At 36.4% G+C, this 24,420-nt stretch overlaps 1 protein-coding gene across 2 annotated transcripts; it reads right to left on the bottom strand.

Annotated features, from left to right (window-relative positions):
* Nucleotides 1-7,910: 7,910 nt before the first annotated feature.
* On the bottom strand, nucleotides 7,911-23,364 carry LOC122701003 (serine protease inhibitor Kazal-type 6). Of its 2 annotated transcripts, XM_043914025.1 has the most exons (6): nucleotides 23,248-23,265; nucleotides 22,922-23,053; nucleotides 19,930-19,952; nucleotides 13,073-13,147; nucleotides 9,637-9,752; nucleotides 7,911-8,139 (listed from the first exon to the last, which is right to left on the bottom strand). In XM_043914025.1, the coding sequence occupies exons 2-6, from the start codon at nucleotides 22,977-22,979 to the stop codon at nucleotides 8,094-8,096; spliced, it is 318 nt and encodes a 105-aa protein (XP_043769960.1). In that variant the 5' UTR covers nucleotides 22,980-23,053; nucleotides 23,248-23,265; the 3' UTR covers nucleotides 7,911-8,093. The 2 variants fall into 2 exon arrangements, with proteins under 2 accessions (XP_043769960.1, XP_043769961.1); XM_043914026.1 differs by lacking the exon at nucleotides 13,073-13,147 and having other exon boundaries at nucleotides 23,248-23,364.
* Nucleotides 23,365-24,420: the final 1,056 nt, after the last annotated feature.

Below are 24,420 nucleotides of genomic sequence, written 5' to 3'. Positions count from 1 at the left end.
GATGGACCTTTGTTGGCAAAGTAATGTCTCTGCTTTTTAATATGCTATCTAGGTTGGCCTTAACTTTTCTTCCAAGGAGTAAGTGTCTTTTAATTTCATGGCTGCAATCACCATCTACAGTGATTTTGGAGCCCAGAAAATTAAATTCAGCCATTGTTTCCACTGTTTCCCCATCTATTTGCCACGAAATGATGGGATCAGATGCCATGATATTAGTTTTCTGAATGTTGAGCTTTTTTAAGCCAACTTTTTCACTCTCCTCTTTCACTTTTATCAAGAGGCTCCTTAGTTCTTCTTTGCTTTCTGCCATAAGGATGGTGTCATCTGCATATCTGAAGTTATTGGTATTCCTACCTGCAATCTTGATTCCAGTTGTGCTTCATCCAGCCCAGCATTTCTCATGATGTACTCTGCTTATAAGTTAAATAAGCAGGGTGACTATCTTTTCAAACTAAAGAAAGAAAAAATTTTTTTTCAGCTTATTTTCCTTTATGTCAAACTGCTGAACTGTGATGAATGAAAATTCTGTAAAGTCACAGATACCAGCACTGAGAAAGTAAAAAGGAAAGTTATAGAGACACAGGAAATATTTCACTAAATGCCTGTTTTATGGTTAGTAGCTTCTTCGAACCAGGACTTCTCAGGCAGAGCTGTAGACCATCACAAAATTAACATAATTGTTCACATATTGGGCTTCCCTGGTGGCTCAGATGTTAAAAAATCTGCCTGCAATGCAGGAGACCCAGGTTCGATCCCTGTGTCAGGAAGATCCCCTGGAGAAGGATGGCAACCCACTCCAGTATTTTTGCCTAGAGAATCCCATGGACAGAGGAGACTGGTGGGCTACAGTCCATGGGGTCGCAAAGAATTGGACACGTTCACGTATTACAAATTATGGTAGATGTATGTCACCCTCTTTATGTATTTACTTAAGCCTTTTGAATTATGAATATTTCTATTTCTGATGTCTCCAAGTACATTTGACAATCCGTCTAATTTAATACATATATCCAAGTCACTCAAGTTACTATGCTTACGTGAAAGTTTATGAACATGAGGTTGGCGCAACCATATTGAGTAAATCCAGATTTTGAAACTCACTGGCTGTAGGATCATGGCCTAATCATCTCTCTCTACTAAAGGCTTCTCTTTTATAAAATGGGACTATAACTTCACAGCTGTTACTAACTTTATATGTGAATATGATTATGTGCTTATCATCGTGAACATGGGAAATAGTAAGTAGTTGATTAACCTTATTAGTGGTGAATTATTTCAGTCTTTATCTTAGTTCCTCTTTTCTCTGGCCTTTTCTTCCCTCTTTTTATCTTAGAGTGCATTAGTGTGAGTTTGTGTGTCTACTTCAATAAACCTTTACACTGGCACAGAAAAGCCCCTATACCTGCCTCCTTCACTTAAGCCTAATTGTTAACATAGAATGTCATATTTGAAAGGAATTTCACTTCAAAAAACCAGTAAGAAGAGAAAAGCTGAGGACGTGACTTGGCAACAGGTGGCACAGAAAAAGAAAAAAAAAAAAAAAACTTGCCTGAGGATAGTTAGTGGTTATAAGTTTATTATGACCCAGTTTTGACAAAGTTCCCATTTTTATCTGAAATTATAATGATAGGTATGGTTGTTCAAATCAAATGAATTGTTTTTTTATGTTTTGAAGAGTACAAACTATACTTGAAACATTGTGTTCTTTCCTGGATCACAACAATGAGGAACATAAAGGGAATTATTATGAGTATCTGCTCCTGTTGGCAGAGTGTCTGTGTTTTAAAAGATCACTAAAAAAAACAAACAAAAAAACCCCCACAAACTTACAGAAAAGTTTAAAACATAACAGCAATGTTAAAATAACTTTGTAATGAACCCATCTTCTAGATTGAACCGTCAGTATTCACTGCACTTGTTTCATCCTATATGGATCCATTTATTCATTAATCCACCTTTAATGCAATTCAAAGTAAATTGCAGATATCTGTACCCTTTACTCTAAGAACTTCACTATGTATATTATAGCTAAGACTGCAGTGCATGTTTATACTTTTTGTTTTGATATAAAATTTGCAAACTGTGATATATATAAATCTTTAATGTGTATTCACTAGGCTTTAAAAAATGTATTCATCACCGAACCCAGACTTCTATATTTTGAGTGTTTATTTTTATATATGTGACTTGCTTCTTCTAAGAAACATTATTGGCTGGTCTTCTCTGGTTTGCTTTTTACATGCTTCCCTTTCATACCCAAAGAATAGCTCAGAACTAGACGAGAGATGGTATTTTGCTCACTTATTCACTTATGGCACTGGAAATAAGCCTGGGAATAAATAATAGCCTTAAGATGTAGATAAGAATTTTGTATGAGGAATACAGGACCGGCAGTGACAGAAGAAGGCACAAGAGGCTTTTTAGGCAGGAGAAGGTGAAGTGGTGGAAATGTAATTTTTATGTGGACGGCCAACAGGAGTCTCACCTGGCCAGAGGGGACACTTCTAACAGGGGAAAGAAGGAGTGAGCCATGTGGAAAGGTAGTACTTCCAAAAACGTGCAGTGATTCAGTTATCAAAATACACATAGCACTCTACATGTTGACATTAGAATAGCTAAATAATTTCGGGGATTAGAAACCAAAGAGGGCTTAATTTCTGTAATAAGCAGGGAATTTAGTATACAGATAAAAGTGACAGAAAATAAAACCATGTGAATTTTCAAAAATGGTAAATGAATAGAAGATAGGCATTTTTAAAAATTTATTTATTTTAATTGGAGGTTAATTACTTTATTATGAAGGTTTTTGCCATACATCAATATGAATCAGCCACAGGAATTCATGTGTCCCCTCCATCCTGAACCTCCCTCCCACCTCCCACCCCACCCTATCCTTCCAGGTTGTCACAGAGCATGGGCTTTGGGTGCCCTACTGCATACATCAAGCTCGCACTGTTTATCTGTTTTACATATGATAATGTATATGTTTCAATGCTCTTCTCTCAAAGCATCCCACCCTCTCCTTCTTCCACTGAGTCCAAGTCTGTTCTTTACATCCATGTCTACTTTGTGGCCCTGCACATAGGATCATTTGTGCCATCTTTCTAGATTCTATATATGTGTGTTAATATATGGTATTTTCTTTCTCTTTCTGACTTACTCCACTCTGTATAATAGGCCCTAGGTTCATCCACCTCATTAGAACTGCCTCAAATGTGCTCCTTTTTATAGCTGAGTAATGTTCACTTGTGGATATGTACCACAACTTCCTATCCATTCATCTGCCAATGGACATCTAGGTTGCTTCCATGTCCTAGCTATTATAAATAGTGCGGCAGTGAACACTGAGGTACATGTGTCTTTTTCAGTTATGGTTTCCTCAGAGTATATGCCCAGGAGTGGGATCGCTGGGTCATATGATAATTTTATTCCTAGTGTTTTTTAAGGAATCTCTGTAGGCATTTTAAAAACTGTGTAAATACTGAGAAAAAGAGCAAAGATGCCCTGACCAGTGGTTTATAAAGTTAGTATAATGCTGAAATTGATGACAGAACATCATAGTAGAAGCTACTGCAGTCAGTCTTCACAGTACATTTAGGAGGTAAGGACTAGTATCACCATTTTACAGATGAGTAAACCATAATCTCATTTGAAAAGACCCTGATGCTGGGAAAGATTGAAGGCAGGAGGAGAAGGGGATGACAGAGGATGAGATGGTTGGATGGCACCACCAACTCAATGGACATGAGTTTGAGTAAACACTGGGAGTTGGTGATGGACAAGGAGTCCTGGCATTCTGTGGTCCATGGGGTCACAAAGAGTTGGACATGACTGAGCAACTGAACTGAACTGAAACCACAGTACAAATAAGGCAGATGACTTGTTCAAAAGCACATAGCTCATGTCAGAGTCATGACTCACATTCTGGTCAGTATGATTCAAAGATTCCCTCTCTTACAATGGCCTTACTCTAATTTTGTATTATGTGGGTTTTCCCCTTCCACAAGGGGAATAATCTTTACCCGTTGTTGTTTAGTCCCTAGTTTGTGTCCAACTCTTTGCAATGCCATAGAATGCAGCACACCAGCCTCCCCTCTCCTCCACTATCTCCCAGAGTTTGTCAAACTCATGTCCATTGAGTCGATGATGCCTTCTCATCTTCTGCCATCCCCTTCTCCCGCCTTAAATCTTTCCTAGCATCAGGGTCTTTTCTAATGAGTTGGCTCATCAGATCAGCTGGCCAAAGTATTGGAGCTTCAGCATCAGTCTTTCCAGTGAATTTTCAGTGTTAATTTCCTTTAGAATTGACTGGTTTGATCTCCTCAGTCCCAGCAACTCTCAAGAATCTTCCCCAGCATCACACTTCAAAAGCACCAATTCTTTGGCACTCAGCCTTCTTTAAGGTCCAACTCTCACATCCATACGTGACTACTGGAAAAATGATAGCTTTGGTTGTACTGACCTTTGTCAGGAAAGTAATGTCTCTGCTTTTGAATATGCTCTCTAGGTTTGTCATAGCTTTTCTTTCAAAGAGCAAACATCTTTTAATTTCATGGCTATAGTCAACAATGATTTTGGAGCCCAAGAAAATAAAATCTGTCACTGTTTCCATTTTTTCCCTTTCTCTTTGCTGTGAAGTGATGGAACTAGATGCTGTGAGCATGGCTTTTTGAATATTGAGTTTCAAGCTAGCTTTTTCCTCTTTAACCCTCATCAAGAGGTCCTTTAAATCTTCTTCACTTCCTGCCATTAGAGTAGTATTATCTGAGATTGTTGATACTTCTCCTGGCAATCTTGATTCCAGCTTGTGATTCATCCAGCCTGGTATTTCACATAATGGACTCTGCATAGAAGTTAAATAAGCTAGGTGACAGTATACAGCCTTGTCATACCCCTTTCCCAATTTTGAACCAGTCAGTTGTTCAATTGTTGCTTCTTGACTCACTTGCAGGTTTCTCAGCAAACAGGTAAGGTGGTCTGATACTCCCATCTCTTCAAGAATTTTCCACAGCTTGTTGTGATCCACACAGTCAAAGGCTTTATTGTAGTCAGTGAAGCAAAAGTAGATATTTTTTCTGGAATTTCCTTGCTTTCCCCATCATCCAACGAATGTTGGCAATTTGATCTCTGGTTCCTCTGGCTCTTCTAAAGCTAGTTTGTACATCTGAAAGTTCTTGGTCCATGTACTGTTGAAGCCTAAATTGAAAGTTTTGAACATAACCTTATTAACATGGGAGACAAGCCCAATTGTACAGTAGTTTGAACATTCTTTGGCATTGCCCTTCTTTGGGATTGGAATGAAAACTTTCCTTTTTCTATTCCTGTGGCCACTGCTGAGTTTTCCAAATTTGCTAACATATTTAGTGCAGCACTTAATAGCATCATTTTTAAAGATTTTAAGTAGCTCAGCTGGAATGAATTCCATCACCTCCACTAGCTTTGTTCATAGTAATGCTTCCTAAGGTCCACTTGACCTCACACTCCAGGATGTCCAGCTCTAGGTGAGTGACTGTACCACCATGGTTATCCAGATCTTCAAGACCTATTTTGTATAGTTCTTCTGTGTAGTCTTGCCACCTCTTCTTAATCTCTTCTGTTTCTTTTAGGTCCTTACCATTTCTGTCCTTCATCATGCCCATCCTTGCATGACATGTTCCCTTGATAGCTCCAATTTTCTTGAAGAGATCTGTAGTCTTTCCTATCCTATTGTTTTCCTCTGTTTCTTTGCATTGTTTATTTAAGAAGGCCTTATTTCTTCTTGCTATTCCCTGGAACTCTGCATTCAGTTGAGTATATCTTTCCCTTTCTCCCTTGCCTTTTGCTTTCTTCTTTCCTCGGCTATTTGTAAAGCCACCTCAGACAATCACTTTGCCTTCTTGCATTTCTTTTTCTTTGGGATGGTTTTGGTCAGTGCCTGGGTTGGGAAGATCTCCTGGAGTAGGAAATGGAAACCCACTCCTATCTTCTTGCCTGGAAAATTCCATGGACAGAGGAGTCTGGCGGGCTACAGTCCATGGGGTCGCAAAGCATCTGACATAACTGAACCATGAAGCACACAGCACAGCATCTTTATTCAGGGAAGAGTACAAATCCCACACTTGACAAGAGTAGAAGGTGTTTATTTTTAATAATTTTTCCTCAACCTAGTGCACCCCCCCAACCAGGCTCTTTACCTAAATATCAAATGCATCCCCCATTTTGGTTAGACCCTCTTCAATTTTATACATAAAGAGTAGCATCTATGTGCACAAGATATAATTGAGATTTTACAAACAGAAAAAAAATGGTCTTAATGTTTTTAGTTATCATACTTTTATACATAAGAATAAAAGAAAAAAATCCCTCTGCCAGCAAACATTTCCTGGGTACCTACTGTGAATCAGGCTCTGTTCTCCATGCTTGGAATACAGTTATCAATGAGGATGACAAAGGAAAAAAAATCTTGATTACAAAACTACATAGAGAAAACTGACTATAAAGTCATGATTTAGGCTTATGCCTCTCTGACCTTATCACCAGAAATTTGCCCTCACACTCACCCCTCTTCAGTCACTGTTGCTTCCTTGCTGAACCTTGAACAAATCAGGTGTCCTTCAGACTAAAGGGCTGTGTTCTAGTTTTTCCTTTTGCTGTTCCACAAGATACTTGTTTGGCCAACTCCCTCATCTCCATTTCTTCTAGGTAGAACTAACCATCTGACTTAATATGGCAATTGGCTACTGTCTCTCCTTAAGTACTACTATGTTATTTGTTTACTTATTATGATTATTTTTTGTCTGTTACCTCTTCCTGTGATATAAGTTTCATCAAGATAGGGTTTTTTTGTTTGTTTGTTTGTCTGTATGTTTTTTCCTTTCCCATCCCTATCCATAACTGTATTTCAAGCATGGAGACCAAAGCCTCCTTCAGAGTAGGCACCCAGTAAATATTTACTGGCAGAGGGATGATCATCTAGTAAATGCATCTAGATAGGTCTTCTGTGTGAGTTCACCCGGGAAGACGTTATCTGTAAATACATGCTATATTGAATTAGAGTACTCCAAGGGTAGTTTTTCAGCACTTCCACCTGGATGGCTCAGAATGAGATATTTATATATCTAGCTTGTCTTCCCACAATTGAGCCAGCTATGTGGAGACTGAACTGGTTATCAAAAGAGCTGTTTTAACCTTGGCTTTTCTACTAACTGGAGCTTTGGCAGTAAGCTTTCTCCGGGCCTTTAGCTTTCTCACATATCATCCAACTTTCTCATTCCATGATTAACATCAGTTAATTTAATTCCTTAATGTACACATTTAGAGACTTTATGTCTATTCGTTGAACATATATTCACTTCTTTCTTCTAGATCCTTTGATGTTGCTGGGAAACCAAATAAAGTAGGTCTTTATGAAGTATCTATTATGTAGTAATATAATCCATCATTCTCTAGAGATAAGAAAACTATGGTCCAGAGAGGATAAGTGTTTGATTTTTATATAAAATATTTTTCCTGAAATTAGGAAGAAACTGTAATTTGTGATCTAAGACTTAAATCATAGATACTGTAAAATAATTATAGACATATGGTCATCTCAGTAAAAATTCATTCACTATATACACTGAAATTCTAACAATAAAGAGAAAGAAGGACATGGATGTACCTATGGCTGATTCTTGTTGATGTTTGACAGAAACCAACAAAATTCTATAAAGCAATTAACCTTCAATTAAAAAATAAAGTGGAAAAAAAAAGAGGAGGGAGGGGTTTTCCTGAGTTCCCATGGTGACCACTGCATGGTTGATTTCCATCAGAAAAACAGGTCTTTTTATCCAAGTTTATGCCAGGTCAGTATTCTGTACTGTATCTGTAGGTTTTGTTTTCTTTCATTTTTATGAAAAATTATAAAAAGAAAAAAGAAACAGTGATTTTACAGAATTTACTTTATTGACAAGCAAGTCAAGGGAAATATATATGGAACACCCTAAGCTCAAGGTAGAGTAGAAGGTGTGTCTTTATAAATTGAAGGGATTCGCTAAAGAAAAGTAAAGTAAAAGCAGAAGCAAGTAAAGAAATGTGAGAGAGCTGGCAAATCAGCAGAAAACACTGGTTCTGATTCAGCATTTTCCACGGTGCTTTAGGCTGATTTTCCCACCACTTTTCCTACAAAAAAGAAAGACAAATATATGCTCAGTGCAATATCATTACTATCCATCACAGAGGTTGGAAAAAGGTTTAACTCTGTCATAGAATCAGTTGATTCACAGGTATCCATGTCTATGATTAGGTGTTAGTTAAATGCACTTGGTGGTAACATCTGGCCTAATTGCAGAAGGTTATGAATCTTAAACTTGAGTTTTACTAAGGTTTAGACCTTTTGGTTTTAATTGTTCATTATCTGAGAGTGAATATGTATGCAAATGTAAAAGTGAATGGAGATACAGTTGCAGAGATTTTACTGTCATAGTTCTAATCTGATAGATGTAAGAAGTTGAACCAAATATTCAGGCCTTTGGCGTTTTATGGCAGACATGTTTTCAGGCCCTCTCAGTAATATGGCCCATTAAATCAAATCTCACCTTACCCTACTGCCCTTCTCCTGGGAAAATTTTGGTATTGATTTGTCAGATATATAGAAATATAGGCACGTGTGTATTATTAATTGATTCAATATTTACTAATATCATTCTACATGCTTAGCCCTGTTATTGAAGAGATTTATATATTCCCTGTGCCTAGGAATTTTATGGGTTAATTAAGGAAAGTTAAGGTATTCATAGAAGAAACTCTAATGCTAGAAAATGATGACAGTGGTAGAGGAAGTGAGATCATTTTTATCTTGCTTAAATCCCCTGGCTTTTAGGGCAGTCAGACCAAAAGATTGATTGAATAAATTTTTATTTAATATAAATTACATTTCATCAGGAATCTAATAGTCAACTGAAATAATTAGACTAAAATCTATAGCACTTGTTCTGTTTCTTGTAAACATGTAAACTCAATAAATATTTTTCTTTGGTAGATTCTTCCTAATATAATCGGTAAAATTTGTATAGTCTGGATAATAAAGGATAATCCTCTCTGTTGTTTATTGAAAGGCTGTTTTCATCAGAATGAATGGAACTTAGTGTCTTCAAAATGTATTGTTTTTTATAAAATAAATACCAGAAAATAATTTGGATAACATTTTTATAATAAATTTTCTCCTAAGTTTTTCATGTTTCTGATTTTGAGGAATTTTTTAACTTGACTACACTTCTAAAACTTTCTTTCATCTTTTCCAAAACTTTAGTAATAACAACAACAAACATAGTTGTATGAAAATGATTGAAATTTTAATTAGAAATAAATAAAAAATAAGAAAATGTATCAAAATGCTTAAAGATATATAAAATCTTTTTTTTTTAATTACCTGAGTCAAAAATACTAACAAAGTGAAATACCTGAGATTATGTTTTTAGATAATTTAGAAACCTTCAGATAACTTTGGGGGGATTTGTTTTTGTTTCATTTGTTTTCAACTCATTTGCCTGAAGCTTATTACTTCAGCTTCTATGGATGGGTATGAGTAGAACTTTGTAGAATATCTCAAGGAAAGTGTCATAATCTTATTCTGGAAGTTTGTGTTTGCAGGGTAGATTTAGTGAATATGATACTTACGCCACTGCCTTACAGAAGGCACATTTATTGCCATATGTCTGGCCATCAGAACCACAGTGGGGATTAGATTCCCGAGTACAGTAGACCTTGGGGTCCTTGAACTCACCACAGTCAACCTAGCAAAGTAAACATAGTGACATTGATATTAGTGCATTCTGTCTAAGGGACTGTCCCTCAGAAGAGAAGTTGTGGACAGTAAACTTAAAATTATACATATTATTGTATATAGTTGTGGTGTAAAGTTTTCCAAGTAAAAATCACTTTCTTTTTCTAACTAGAATATATTAAACAAAATTAAGATTTTTTTCTTTAAAGAAACACATGTCTATAGTCGCTGTATTCAGGGGTAAGTTAATGATATAAGGCAACTGCTTATTTCTTACAGGAGGAGTGAGACAAATGCTATAGGTATGACTTTTTCCTCCAATGCTAATTTGTACCAATTGAGAGTAGTTTTTGGTCTTTAAATGGGGAGAGGGGGGAGAAAAACTGTATTGGAATTCCCTGGTTGTCCAGTGGTTAGGGCTCCACATTTCCCCTGCAGCAGACACAAGTTCAATTCCTGGTCTGGGAAATAAGATCCCACATGCTGTATGCCGCAGACAAAAAAACAAGAAAATTTGTATTAGTGTAACTCCAAAAGCACTCCTTCTGAATTGCTATAAAGATATGGATGGTCACTGCAAGATGCTACCTGATGTTATTTGATAACTGGTCAGTTTTCCCGTGGCTGCTATATCAGTTTATTATCTCTTGAAAACAAAATTCTAATAATCTTTACATTAACTTACTCTGTCCCAGAATCTGTAGAATTCAAACTTTTGTGCTTACTACAATAACCGAGTAATGACTGCCTTAAACTGCTCTGTTTTGAAGGATTCTGAGGTTGCATCAAGCCTTGGTGAGAAAACACGCTGTAACCAATTAATAATTATCATCATGGGCTCTATAGAAGGAATGATTATGCTACTAATATATCTCCTTAGTTATAGTGATCTCTTGGAATTAGTCTGGAGTTTTAAGATTCTTTTCTATTCACTGTCAATTGAGTCAGTACTTGGTGTGTAGATAACATTTGAGCCATTTTATTCCAGAGAACAGGCAATATGCAGTAGGTAAAACTGAACTCCATCAGATGGCAGCTGTGTGGAATGAAGTGACATTTAAACATGAATATAGGGACCATACTTTACCCCATCATAGTTTCATTAAAATAATACTGTCTTATGTTTATTAGTTGCTTCATAATCTCCAAACGATTCTCACATGGATCAACTCCATCATCTCACAGTAACGCTGAGATTCACATTGAACAGTATAAAACATATTAGCCAATTTACAGACATGAATATTGATCCTTAGGAAATTAAGTGGCTTACCAGTGCCATACCACCAGAAGCACTGAGACCAGTGCTTGAACATATTTTTCATGGCTGACCCAGAATTTCTGGCAATATACAATTGTTGATTTCCAACAAATCTTCATTGAGAGAAATAAAGACCAACTGTCATGATATACCTTGACCTTGCTTATAGTCAGGCCATGTAGACTTTATTAAAGTAACTTATTAGGGGATTGTTTGGTCACAGGTAAGATGAATTATTTGTTTAAAGTATTAGCAAACCATTATATACTGACAAAGCCCCCTGAAACCTTGCATGAGGAGATGCCCAGCAAAAAAGCCATACAACTGAGTTTTAAAAATATTATCACATATATCAGGTTTAAGGTATCCAAAACTCTTGAATATAACTTTTTGTTGAAATGTGGCATCTTGTACTATTAAGATTGGGTGGTATGATACTAACCAGTGATTTCCTTAGGGCTGGGTCAGATAGAAGATACCTAGGCTTCTCATTGTCCTACATATAGGCCCACTTTCTCCTCTGCTCTTACAGGTAACTCCATCTTCTCATACCCTTTCAGGAGAGTAATCTTTTCTTTAGGTCTCTAAATAGAAAATAAAAGCTGGAAAGTCTTTAGGATATTATAAACCACAGAATGTGTGTGTGTTAGTCACTCAGTCGTGTCTGACTCTCTGAGACTATGTGGACTGTAGCCTGCTAGGCTTCTCTGTCCATGGGATTTTCCAAGCAAGAATACTAGAGTGGGTTGCCATTTCCTTCTCCAGGGGATCTTCCTGGCCCAGGGATTGAACCTGTCGCATTGCAGTCTGATACTTTACTGTCTGAGCCACCAGGGAAACCATAGAATATTTTAAAAAATCAAACAACAACAACAGAAAAAACAATGCATTTTTTATTTATGTCACTAAAGTACACATTTGCAGTTGTGTGCTTGAGTCAAGAAAATTCTTTAAACCACAGAATCATCATATTTTTTTTTTTTTTTTATTTCACAAACAGCTAATCGGTAACTAGTATTTTGAGAATACAGTGTTTGGTGCTGGTGGTATAAGAAGGAAGCGGTTATAAATATATCAATAAGCTCACCATCTTATCTGCATTTGGGAATCAGAGAAGGGCAGATAATTACAGCACTGTGTGTCATAAAGGCCACAATGGGACAAATATAGCCAACATGGAAACTGAGAAAAAGGGCATCTCATTCAGAGATATGTGTCTCCCTACAGGTTCTAAATATTTTCATTGTCAACTTCTTTGCTGTAAACATCTTTGCCACAAACACTTTCATGGATAGCTAATTGACTATAAAGCAATTTTGCCATAAAAGATAAAATTACTAAAAATAAAAGACATTAATGAGAATATAATGAAATTTATTTTTCACAACAAAATTAAAAAGACTTTATTGCAAAATATAGAATATTTGAATGCACTTAAAATGTGTGAGATTCATGGCCACACTGCACAAATACCTAGTTTAATTTTATGGGTTGTACCTAAGTATGTGCTTTCAACATCTTTAGTTCATAGGATTATACCTTTTTCTGCTAATTTGTCTCTTCATTTGGCATCACACTATTTTACTAAAATTTCTGCCTTCATTAAGAGTGGTATTGTTTTCCAAATACTAGGATACACATTTGTAACTATTTGTTTTAGTTTGTAAAGCTTTTACACTGTTGTTTGCCCCTGGTGTAGTGCCAGATAAGTATTACCATCATATTTTCTGTCAAGCCCGTATGTGAAGTTTTTATTAGCCACTATTTTAAAACTGCTAGTGTGCTCCTCACTATCCAGACCATTATAAGGGCCAAGATTTACATAATAGAAAAATGGAAATACGTATCAATGGAGAAATGAAACCAAACTGTCAACCAGTGAAGGCTGAAATACCAACCCAAGCCAGCAACCGGTTTATCTTTTATGGCAAAATTGCCTTATGGCTAATTAGTTACACAAGGACTAAAACACCTGTGGCAAAGATGTTTCCAACAAAGCAGCATATGGGGAAGATGCCGAATGTGGCCTCTCAGGTCAGGTAAGGAAAAAAAAAAAGAAAGTCTCTTACTTGAAAGAGACGCCTCCTTAAGCCACCTTTTCTTGGCATCCAGCCCTCTGATCTTGTGTTGCAGGCTCTTTTGTCCTTCAGAAAGCAACATGGAAGTGGCACTTGGGGAGGTTCTTTGCTTTGAGAATTTCTAGATCCCACCTCCCTCCCCAAACCCACCTGACCCTTCCATCACCCCTGGGAATAGGACTAGGAAAAGCAAAAGATTTCAGTGAATACAACCAAATCAACTAACTAGTATATTAACAAACCTCCTTAAATTAACATAGGTACATGAATCTACATACTTGTAAATAGCAGTGACTTCCCGTGATCCCTGAAGTAAGCTCAGGAATCATGTTATAGAACTTGTTCTGCCACTTGCCATTGAGCAGTTGTGTTATCTTGGACAAAGTACTCAACATCTGTGCCTCAATTTTCTTAACCAAAATTTTAAAAACAAACAAAAACCCAAAATACAGTTGCCATGCCTCATTCCCAGGGTTTTTATAACAATCAAATATAGTCTCCTTGAGAGTTGTAGAAAGTCAGTGTGGAATATTTGAAATAGTCCTGGAGGAGCAGTGTAGAAAATAAGCCTCTCATTGTAGGCCTGCACTAACTGTATCTCTCATCACATTCTGAAAGGCTCTGTAATTCATAAAGAATGCTAAGTATCATGAGACTAGAAAATCCCTAAGGATGCTCCAGCTTTGATAATCCAAATTGTAGCTGTGACTTCTTATGGTGGAATAGCTTAAATAAAGCTAGGTCCTTAGTTCTTCAGTTTGGTGGGAGAAATAACAACTACTGTCCAAATGCTTCCTCCTTCATGTCTAAAGGATACTCTTCACTCATTTGTGAAAAATTGTAGCGTGGTGACTAGGGACAGAAAAGAACCACCCTCAGAGAATTCCAGAGATTTATTCATTTTCAGTCACTCAGTTGTGTCTGACTCTCTGCGACCCCATGGACTGCAACACACCAGGCTTCCCTATCCTTCACCATCTCCTGGAGCTTGCTCAAATTCACGTCCATTGAGTCAGTGATGTGATCCAACCATTTCATCCTCTGTTGTCCCCTTCTCCTCCTTCCTTCAATCTTTCTCAGCATTAGGGTCTTTTCCAGTGAGATGGCTGTTCACACCAGGTGGCCAAAGGCCCAGAATGTGGCTTTTGTAGAATGCCTTTGCAGAGCCAGCCAGAAATCCCTGCTCTGAGGCAGAGAGCAAGGCAAAGGAATGTCAGAATTGAGACTACAGGGAACCCACAGCTCTCCAGCTAAAAAGAAGTAAGCTGACTTTGGAGTGTCATGCCATTCCTTTGCTTAAATTCCCTCTCCTCTTTTATGTTTTTATTTTAGACTCCTTGAAATGGAATCCAAGCGATTGGTTCTTGGTGGAAGATGAAGCAGCTCTAGACAAAGGGTGATGATTATCTTTTCTCCTTTAAAGTGTCCTCCATGAGGCTTTTGGGAGACCTGGCAGAGCTGAAATAAGCTGAAATACAATCCCTTATCCTTTTCTATGTAAAATGCCCCAATATTCTGTGATTCTGGGAGATTACCCTGAAGATTGGATTAAACTGACCTAGGTTTGAATTCTGCTTCTTCCACTTACTAGCTTCATTACATTGTGCAAACACTCATTGTTTAAATTTTTCATCTTTAACAAGGGGCCGGTAATGCCTGTTGTCTAGGGTTGTTGTAATGATAAATACTATGAAAACATTTTGGCAAGTATCAAGTGTTATGTGGCAGATTACTGTCATAAGCACTAAAAATGTAAATTTTATCACATTTTAGAATTTTTGAGTCCATTATTTCTTACCCTACTTTATTTAGCTTCAAATTTTAGATTGGTGTTGGATTTAACAAGTACCTCCATTTATTTCCTTTAGGTATTTGGATGTCAGCCTGACCATTTATGCTTTTTCAGGGAACTGTGCTTTCCAAAGTATTTTGGAATAGGGTGACACTTTTGCTACTTAAATTAGCCATCTTTGCTAATCATAACTGCAAAATCATTTAACTTGGCTGTAAAGTGAGCTTAGTGTGAAAGTGTGTGCTAGTTGCGCAGTCCTATCTGACTCTTTGCAGCCCCACGGACTGTAGTCCACCAGGCTCCTGTGTTCATGGGATTTCCTGGGCAAGAATCCTGGAGTGAGTTGCCATTTCCTTCTCCAGGGTATCTTTCTGACCTAGGGATTGAACCTGGGTCTCCCACATTGCAGGCAGATTCTTTACCATCTGAGCCACCAGATGGTCACCAAATCAACTAAAGTGTCAGCATCGATATTTTAATATTTTGTTGTTTTTATTGTTCAGTCACTGTCATGTCTGACTCTGTTACCCCATGGACTATAGCATGCCAGGCTCCTCTGTCTTCCACTATCTCCTGGAGTTGGCTAAAATTCATCTCCATTGAGTCAATGATACTATCTAACCATCTCAACCTCTGCTTTCCCGTTTTCCTTTTGCCTTCAGTCTTTCCCAGCTTCAGGGTCTTTTCAAGTGAGTCGGTTCTTGGCATCAGTGTTAGCACTTCAGCAACAGTTCTGCCAATGAGTATTCAGCATTTATTTCCTTTCAGATTGACTGGTGTGATCTCCTTGCAGTCCAAGAGATTCTGAAGAGTCTTCTCCAGCACCACAATTCAAAAGTGTTTGTTTTTCAGTGCTCTGCCTTCTTTATGGTCCAACTCTCACATCCATACATGACTACTGGAAAAACCATAGTTTTGACTATACAGACCTTTGTCAGCAATGTGATGACTCTGCTTTTTAACATGCTGTCTAGGTTTGTCATAACTTTCTTTCCATAGAGCAAGCATCTTTTAATTTCATGACTGTAGTCACCATCTGCAGTGATTTTGGAGCCCAAGAAAATAAAATCTGCTTCCCCTTTTTTCCCTTCTATTTGCCATGAAGTTGATGGAACTGGATGCCATGATCTTAGTTTTTGGAATGTTGAGTTTCAATATTTTAATTCTAAAAAAATCCAGTGAAAATTTGCAGACAAACACACTCCCTTAGAATGTAAAACTTCATTTCTTCTCTTTACTGAAAAATACTACCTTTGTGGGTAAATCAGCCCCTTTCTTTCCCAGCCCCCTTTATACCAGTTTTCCTAACCCTTCTCTAACTTGACTTCTACTTCCCCTGTTTTAATAGTGCTTCCATACAACCAAAACTGCTCTACAAATGACGTCTTTCAGGATCCATTGGATATTTATAAAATGCTCATGATTTCTTTATGATATGTGCTATTCTTGACTACCCCCACCTTTTCAAAACTCCTTTCTGATTCATATATGTCAGTACGCCCAGTTCTGCAGCTATTTCTTCTCTTTTTTTTAATTATCTTTTATAGCTTCCTTCTGAGAATTATATACATTTTCTTTTTTTTTAATTATATACATTTTCAAGAAAACTTCTTATACTTGATTTTCTCTGAGAACATGTATTTTCCCAGATGATACTAATGAGTCCTAGACTTTTTTTCTTGTCTTCAAAATTTCAAGGTCCAGTTTCTACTTGTCAGAAATATACAAGACACCTTTAGTCAACAGTTTGATTCATACTTAATATTCATTTATGTCCAAAATAGAACTCTTTATTTTTCCCTCTAAACTAGTTTTACATTCTAATTTTTCCACTCTCTATCACAGCACTATTCTTCAAATCCCTCAACCTACCCTCAGATTAAAACATCATCATTTCTATCCTTCAGGGATAGAAAGAGAACAAGTGTTCCCTTTCATGTATTTCTTTATCTTAAGCCTCTTCACCAATGTCAGATTTACTACCTATACCCATCCTTAGCATTTCTGACCTGAAGCCTATATAATCAATTCTGCTCTCTTTGCCTCCATTTCCTTCAAGTTTCCAAATCCCTTAAACACACAGAGACAAGTTGTCTTACTTGAAACTACTGTTTCCATTACTTCTTTAGGACATGAGGCTAGTGAACACTATTCTGTATTTGTTAGATAATTACACTGCTCAAAGCACTTTCCCATGAACTGCATAATTGCTTTCTGTTGCTGGTTAGAGGTAGCATGGAGCTATGGAAATATCCTGAGGTGATGACCACACAGCTTTACTGCTATTGGTAAGCTTGACTCAGTGAGGTCCTCTTTCTGAGGCCTCGGTTTTCCTCTGTAGCTAAGTCGTTGAGGTTCACTAACATCTCCAAATTGTATTCATGTTTAAGTATTCTGTCAGTATAATAGTTATAAGTGAATTCAAGGTTATTAGGAAGCATGAACAACATGAAACATTTTCTAGTCAAGAGCACTGTTTTACTAACTGTATTAAAATTTGCCATATGTTTATCTTGAAATACAACAAAACTAAATTTAGATAGTCTTAAGACTATTATAAAAGAAAACATAAGCCTATCATTGTTTTTGAGGGATTTCTTAATCCCAGTCATTTGACATGTCATTTAACATTTCATTTAAACATATCTTTAAGTATATGGTTCCCAAATACACAGCCTGATAGAGAAAATAAGAAAAATACAGATAGTGTAGGAAGTGATTCTAATAAAAATTTATCCAGGTTAAATGGACTATCTGTATTCTGAGATTATGACTTTCAAGCATTTGTTATTAATATCATACTACAATTTCTGAAATGAAGGGTGGTGACGGTAAATAATAGCTTTATCCTTAAGTTATTTTTATTTTACTATTTATGTTTTTTTAATGTTCTTACTTGGCAAATTAAAGATTTGGTAGCATATTAGTCATTTACATTTACAGGGAAAATTTTATAAGACCATGAATTCCAAAAGTCTTAGAACATACTTTTTGTTTAGCTCAAATAATATTTTTGAAAGAATGAGAAACTTTTACAGATATATAATTTAGACTGCTAGCTATAATCTCCCATCAGAATGCTTCATAATGAAAAGACTTCTTCGCATGAAAAGAATGACTTGGGTGTTGGAAAAAAATTGTTCTTCCTTTGTCTTGGCTGGATCAAAGTTAGGCAGGCATCTTCCTAAGGTTAGCTTCAACTTCTTCTGCCTGGCTTTGGGACTGTCACCCTCCTTCCAGACTTGTAGAAGAGAAAGTGTAGCCTTGATGTCATCCAAAAGGTGACACCTTCTTTGCCATTTATATTTGAATGGAAGAGAGACAGTGGTCTTGGCAAGGCATGTTTAGTTCACACTGATTCAGATAACTAAGGCCAGAAGGGCTTTAGAGATCATTGAATCCAAGTCTTCATTTTAGAGATGTGGAAACAAAGGCAATGAGAAGGGAAAGAGACATCCTTCAAATTACATAGGCAGTAAATATTCAAATTGGGACTCATCTGTATTGTCTCCAACATTCTGGAGCACCCCAAAATCAGTGCATTCCGGTGATAGATTCCTAGAATATAGATCCAAAGCCTCCTATCTGGGATTATTATTCAGTAAGTCTGGCCTAGTCTCTGAGGATCTACATGTTGAGTGAGCATCCCCAGGGATCTTAAAGCAAGCAAAATATAAGATGTAGTCTCATCTAAAGGAATGGAATCAGTAGAATATTTTAAATGAACTTTAGAAACCACTAAAAATCTGTGAAACATTAAAGATCTGGGAAATAAGAGCCCAAAGAAGGGATGTGACTTTTGTGTTAATGAGAAAACCAGGATTAAAGTCTATATTGTAAAAACCTGTGTGTAATGGTCTTAATCATATACCTACCTAAATAAGGTATCACATATATTGGCTGGATCTTATGTCTTATTCTTGTTTGCTTCTTTTGATATATAACATAGACTGTACTAACATAACTATTTAAATAGAAGAAGAAATCAATTTTCAGATGTAGAATTATGTATATCAGTATAAACACACATATGCCCACCCAAGTGCACACACGCACACCCACACAGAGGCAGTTAGTTGTAAGGTGTCATTCATTAGAAGATACATCCCAATTTCTGAGATACTAAAATTTGGGAGGAAAATGTCTTATGCAATGTAGTATATATATTAAGGTTGGAAAATATTTTTCAGCGTCTTTGCCAACTCCAAATTAGTTGACAGTAGTGTCTGGAAACTTTTGATGCCAAGGGTTCTTGGGCACAGCAAGGCAAACAACAACCAGTGCCAAGGTCAAGTATTAATGTTCAGTATGGACGTATGGGTGTGATTGGCAGGGCAAATATCTCTTGTTTGTGTTGCCTATTTGATAGCTAGGACAAGAGAGCTGGTAAAAAGTTGGTGGATTAATTTGGAACATACCAGTCCAAACAATAATTTGTGCCCATTCCACTTTTTAACCCAAATTGTATTTAAATTTGATTGACCCAGTCTGTGTCTACACAATACAGAACACTAAACAAATTGTCTATTCTTGTTTGTCTTACTTCTAAAAAGAAAATAATAATCTCTCTCCTAACTCTTTCAGAAGATCATTATTAATCAATAACTAATCCTTTCATAGTTTATGTAGCTACATATAGTTTACCAAATGCTCCCACATAGTTTATGTAATTTAAATCTGATTCTGTGAGGTAAATGATAATATCCCCTTTCAGTAGGTGTGGAAATTGTAGCTCAGAAAAGCTGAGTAACTTGCCCAAGATTACAAGATGAAATCAGTGAAAGAGCATGAATGTTACCACAAATTCATTCTCTTTTTATTTATATTCATTTAATTTTAACAAAATCTGAGAGTGGGTGTCTAGGCCCTTTTAAACTGAAACCAGTATTCTCATAAAGAGACTGTAGTTAGAAAACTAAGAACTTCTGTTGTTTTCTGCATCTGCCCTGTTTGTCCATTTCTTTGCTCTTTTACCCATAGACAGACCTCATTGGTCAGGGAGTACCAGCTAAGAGCCACCCAGGTCGGAAGAATAAATAAAATTATGTACACTGACCTGAGCTCCTTGACTGAAGACATCTGAAGAAAAAAAGAAAAAAAAAAAACATGAAATCCAAACACTGTAATTTTTGAATGTGCAAAAAAGTGAGATTTGCAATCTTAGGTCATCCCAAAGCCTAAGATGATACTTATACTTGGTTCTTGGTCATCTCAACAAGTCATGGCTTGTTTTACTTTATGTTTTTATACCTGCTCTCCTCTTAGGGAACAGTGGAAACTTGGAAAGTGATGTGTGGATATGGACCATGATGCTGTAATATTTCTGGGAGGTTGAGGTGGAGTGAGAAAAATAATTTAAGGATCTGGAGATTCATCTTACTGTCTTGGCTCCATCAGTCATTTACTGTGGAAATGATTTATCATCTCTGGCCTCACTTTGGAGAAGTTGAATTGTAAAGTTGACTCTGACTCTGCTATTCCCAAGTTCACTGCTTCTGGTCCCTCCCCAAAGCATTTGTCTTGGGAAGTTGAAGGTAGGGATTGGATTTGTTGTCTGTACTTTGAGCCTGAAATTGTTCTTCTACCTTCTGTTTTCAGCTTTAAAGACTTGGCTCAAATTTAGACTGACAAGAACAAACTCATTTTCTGTGACTCATTTTTCCTGCTACGTCTCTCTATATTCCTGAAAGATTGTATTTCAAAAATACAATCTTGCTTCTCTCTCTTTCCTTCCATCTGTATGATTAAATACGTGATTTTAGGTTGTGACTAATTGGCACAGTGGTTTAAAAATACTGTAATAATAAAAGTCTTAGGTTCAGTCTTGGTATGAGCTGCTGAATTTTGATCTGTGGCCTTCTCTGTAGAACTGTTAATACTGGCAGTACCCCCTTATGTGTAAGTCCACAGCCGCCTCAAAGACAGGAAGCGTGGCCAGTATTTATGGGAAGACAACTGGAAATACCTCAAAGTACATTCTCTGTTAGCGGGGATAAGGAGAGACCAAAGCTTTTAAATTTGAAAGAAATTAGTGATGAACTACTGTAGTGATTACCAACCACACTGAAATGATATGACTGATTATTAAATATATAGACTCCCAGGACAACCACTTGAAAAATTCCATTATATGAGACCAAATAGGGTCTGGAAGTCTATAGTTTTTGTTAACTATTCCCAACTAATTTTTTTGACCAGGGAAGACTCACTGTTAAAATTTTCAGCCGTTTTTCCACTGTACAAATCACCATCTTACATGTAGGAAATGTCAAAGTGAAAGCTTGGTTAATATCAACAATGACTGAGCCAAACTAGTACTTTTATTTTTAAAATTTAGTGATGGCAATATTAACAGGCATTTTTCAAACACTTACTATGTTCCACTATGTTAAACGTTTTATATGCATTTTCTCATTTAACTCCCCAGGGCTAGTCCTTTTATATCCACATTTTACAGATGAGGAAAATGAGACTCAGAAAAATCACACAGCTATAAAATGGAAATGCCAGGACTGAAATTCATTCCTCTTGGTCTCAACATTAAGGCTCCTGGGTACTGTGCCTTCCCAAATGTCATCATGTCTACCAGGGACCTTGTTCTGGTATTAGTATTTGTTTGTATTAGTCAACCAGATCCAATTAGCCTTTGTAAAAAGAAGCAATAAGAAGTTATTAATTATTTAGACAGTCTTTGCAAGTAGATTTTAATATAGTCAAATCTGTCTGTACACCATCTCAGCAGTTGACTGATCCACATACTTGAATTACTTGGCTTTACTAGTCAGAATTACTTCATAATATTACAGAAACCCTTTATTCATTTTTTCATGATTCTGAATATATTTGCTTATAAAAACATGATCAGTTCCCTGTGAACAATGACTTCTTCATCTGCTCAATTTCATTGAAAAACTGTTGTTTTTACACATTTGGGCATCTACAATCTCTGATAGCAGCCAAATTCAACTACTTTTATCACAGAAAATGATACATCAGATCTGCAAATGCCTAGGACTCAGTCTCAAGTCCAGCATTCTAAGAATGAAAGACTCTCTCAGAGAATTAACCTATTTCTTTAATTGACACAGGCTGTTGGTAGATGTGATGAACCTAGGTTTGGGTCCAGAGACTCTAGTGTGTATTTTGTCCACTACAAAGGCACAGAGTAGAATAAGAAAGAAAGAAAAAAATAAATGCAGTGGCCCTGTTCATTTACATGGATGATAATATGATGAAAGGCATCAGACTGAAGTGCAGTTGTCCTTTGAATAATCAGAATTGATAGAATATATGGCTGCTGCTCATTAATGTGGCCAAAGATACTCCCCTACTTGAAGAGTTGTTTAGTTCACCAATAACATATGTTTATGAATTCTAAGGTTCAATAATTTCTTTTCTGAAGGATTCTCTAAGTTTCCTGTTTTCTGCTTGTTTCAGTTTCAGTTATTTGAGTCCTAATTATAAGAATAATGAGGACTGAAAAGCTTAGCTTTGTCTTGGAAAGCCAAGCTAATATTTAAAATAGTTATCAATTCTCCATACTGTTTCTTTGGAACAGACACCTGTGATGTCTAGAAGACCTAGATTCAAATTCCAAATTCTGCTTACTAGTTCAGTTCAGTTCAGTCGCTCAGTCGTGTCTGACTCTTTGTGACCCCATGAACCATGGGCTTCCCTGTCCATCACTGACTCCTGGAGCTTGCTCAAACTCAGTTACAAGTCCTTAAGATTTTCTTAACTGTTTTGTGCTACAGTTTTCTTGTATACGGAATGTGTCTATGAATACCTTGTTATGTGTGTTGGAGATAATGCATAAAAGCCCTGAGTACCTGCCTAGAATATAGTATATGCCTAACAGATGAAAGTTATTTCTATCATTATTACCATCACCCATTTTCATTATTGCAGCATTATGATAATCTCTCAGAATTGATCTTTTGTATTAAAATTATTAGGATTTTGAAATATGGTGGACAAATACACTTGTCGTTTCCAGTTTAATTTCAGTATTGGATTTTAAACTTTAAGGGAAAAAAAAAAAAACTCACCTGAGAAAAAGCAGAAAAGAGCCAGGGAGAGGAGCAGAAAGACACCTGATGTTTTCATGGTGCCAGTTAGCTCACTCAGGTCAAGGCTGCTTTGTCCAGCTCAGGTTCTCTGTCAAGACTCTTCCCAGAGCTCTGAAACACACACACAGACATATATATAGACGTGATAAAGGGAGCTGGGATCTCCACCTTCTTTATAAACTCACATTCTGAAACCATCTGCAGTCCTATATAGGCATTTATTGGAACCTGTCACCAAAATGCTTCATGTTCCCCATCAATCTTAAAAATTAGAACAATTATATGAGTCGTACCTTAGATCTTACCTTAGATCTTATTAATAGAGGATGTCATTTTCCACCAGTAATCTGTGTTTTCCTAACAGTCAATACATCCTCCCTACCCTTCCCTTTAAGGTTTCACTGCATGAAAGGGGTGACTCACTGGTGGAGCCCCACTTGATGCTGTGTCTCTTTCAGACAGGTCCTGCATGTCTGTGATCCCGATGAGTCACCACCAGGGAATGGAATCTCGGGTGTAACTTGCATTTTCAGACTCCACATCATCCAAGATGTACCTAAAAGAGGTGGGTCATCTACATAGTCACCAGAGCTGCATCAGAAAAATTATTTTCCAGGCTGAAATATGACTGTTATTTTAAAACATCTTTATTTTAGTCCAATGCCAGTGATTTTCAGTTGTTGATTCAGAATGATCAGGGAGTCAGTGTGTGTGTGTGTGTGTGTGTGTGTGTGTGTGTGTGTGTGTTTATTTGTAAAGGATATTTTTAACAGTTACTATATTGAGGAATATTTGAAATTATAAATATTTAATATTTCTCCTTTTTCTTAAAAGTAAACAAAAATTCATAGCAAAACTTTTTATATTTTGACTCTTTGAAAATATACTTTTCTTTCAAGTTAGAGAAATCCTACTATCATGGTCTATTTAATTGCTAGAGATGCCAAAGACTTCTTTGAGGGAATAACAACAAAAAATCCCACAATGGTTATAGTGATTAGCTATGAGAAAGTCTGTCTCAAATCAAAAACAGCTATTAAAAACATAAGAAAAATGTAACAATTTTAAATATGGGAAGACTATATGAATTTGCCCAATTAAAACACAAATGATTAATGATATATATATTATACACACACACACATATATGTATAACTTAGAAATGATATATCTAAATAATTGGTTTTCTTCTAAAGTTTCTTACAGACTTTAAGAAAATGTGTAAAAATATCAGCTACTGTTGCTTTTATTTCAAGATATTTGTTTTCTGCTTGGAAATTACATATTTTTAGGAATTTAATTTTGATTCATCTCAGTATTTAGGATGAATTTTCTGTCTTTGAAAATGGTGACTATATTTCACTGAATTTGGATAATCAAATGACTTGGTACTATTTGTTTAAAACTGAAGCATGAATGATAAAAATGAGAACTTCCTTTTCATGGTTCCCCTGACAGTTTTCAAAGACTTGAACAAC

This window comes from Cervus elaphus, chromosome 9, assembly GCF_910594005.1.
Source record: "Cervus elaphus chromosome 9, mCerEla1.1, whole genome shotgun sequence".
Taxonomy (NCBI): Eukaryota; Metazoa; Chordata; class Mammalia; order Artiodactyla; family Cervidae; genus Cervus; species Cervus elaphus.
The sequence above is the reverse complement of the archived record's forward strand: the minus strand, read 5'-3'. Positions and strand labels throughout refer to the sequence as shown.

Bases quoted from the DNA above. Each gene is read 5' to 3' on its own strand.
- LOC122701003 (XM_043914025.1), bottom strand. From the start codon at position 22,979: ATGAAAACATCAGGTGTCTTTCTGCTCCTCTCCCTGGCTCTTTTCTGC. The intron at 13,148-19,929 runs GTCAGTGTACAT...TGCTTTCTGAAG, and splicing joins TCTTCAGTCAAGGAGCTCAG to GACAAAAGAGCCTGCAACAC. The intron at 8,140-9,636 runs GTAAGTATCATA...TCTTTTTTGTAG, and splicing joins GCCTTCTGTAAGGCAGTGGC to GAAAAGTGGTGGGAAAATCA.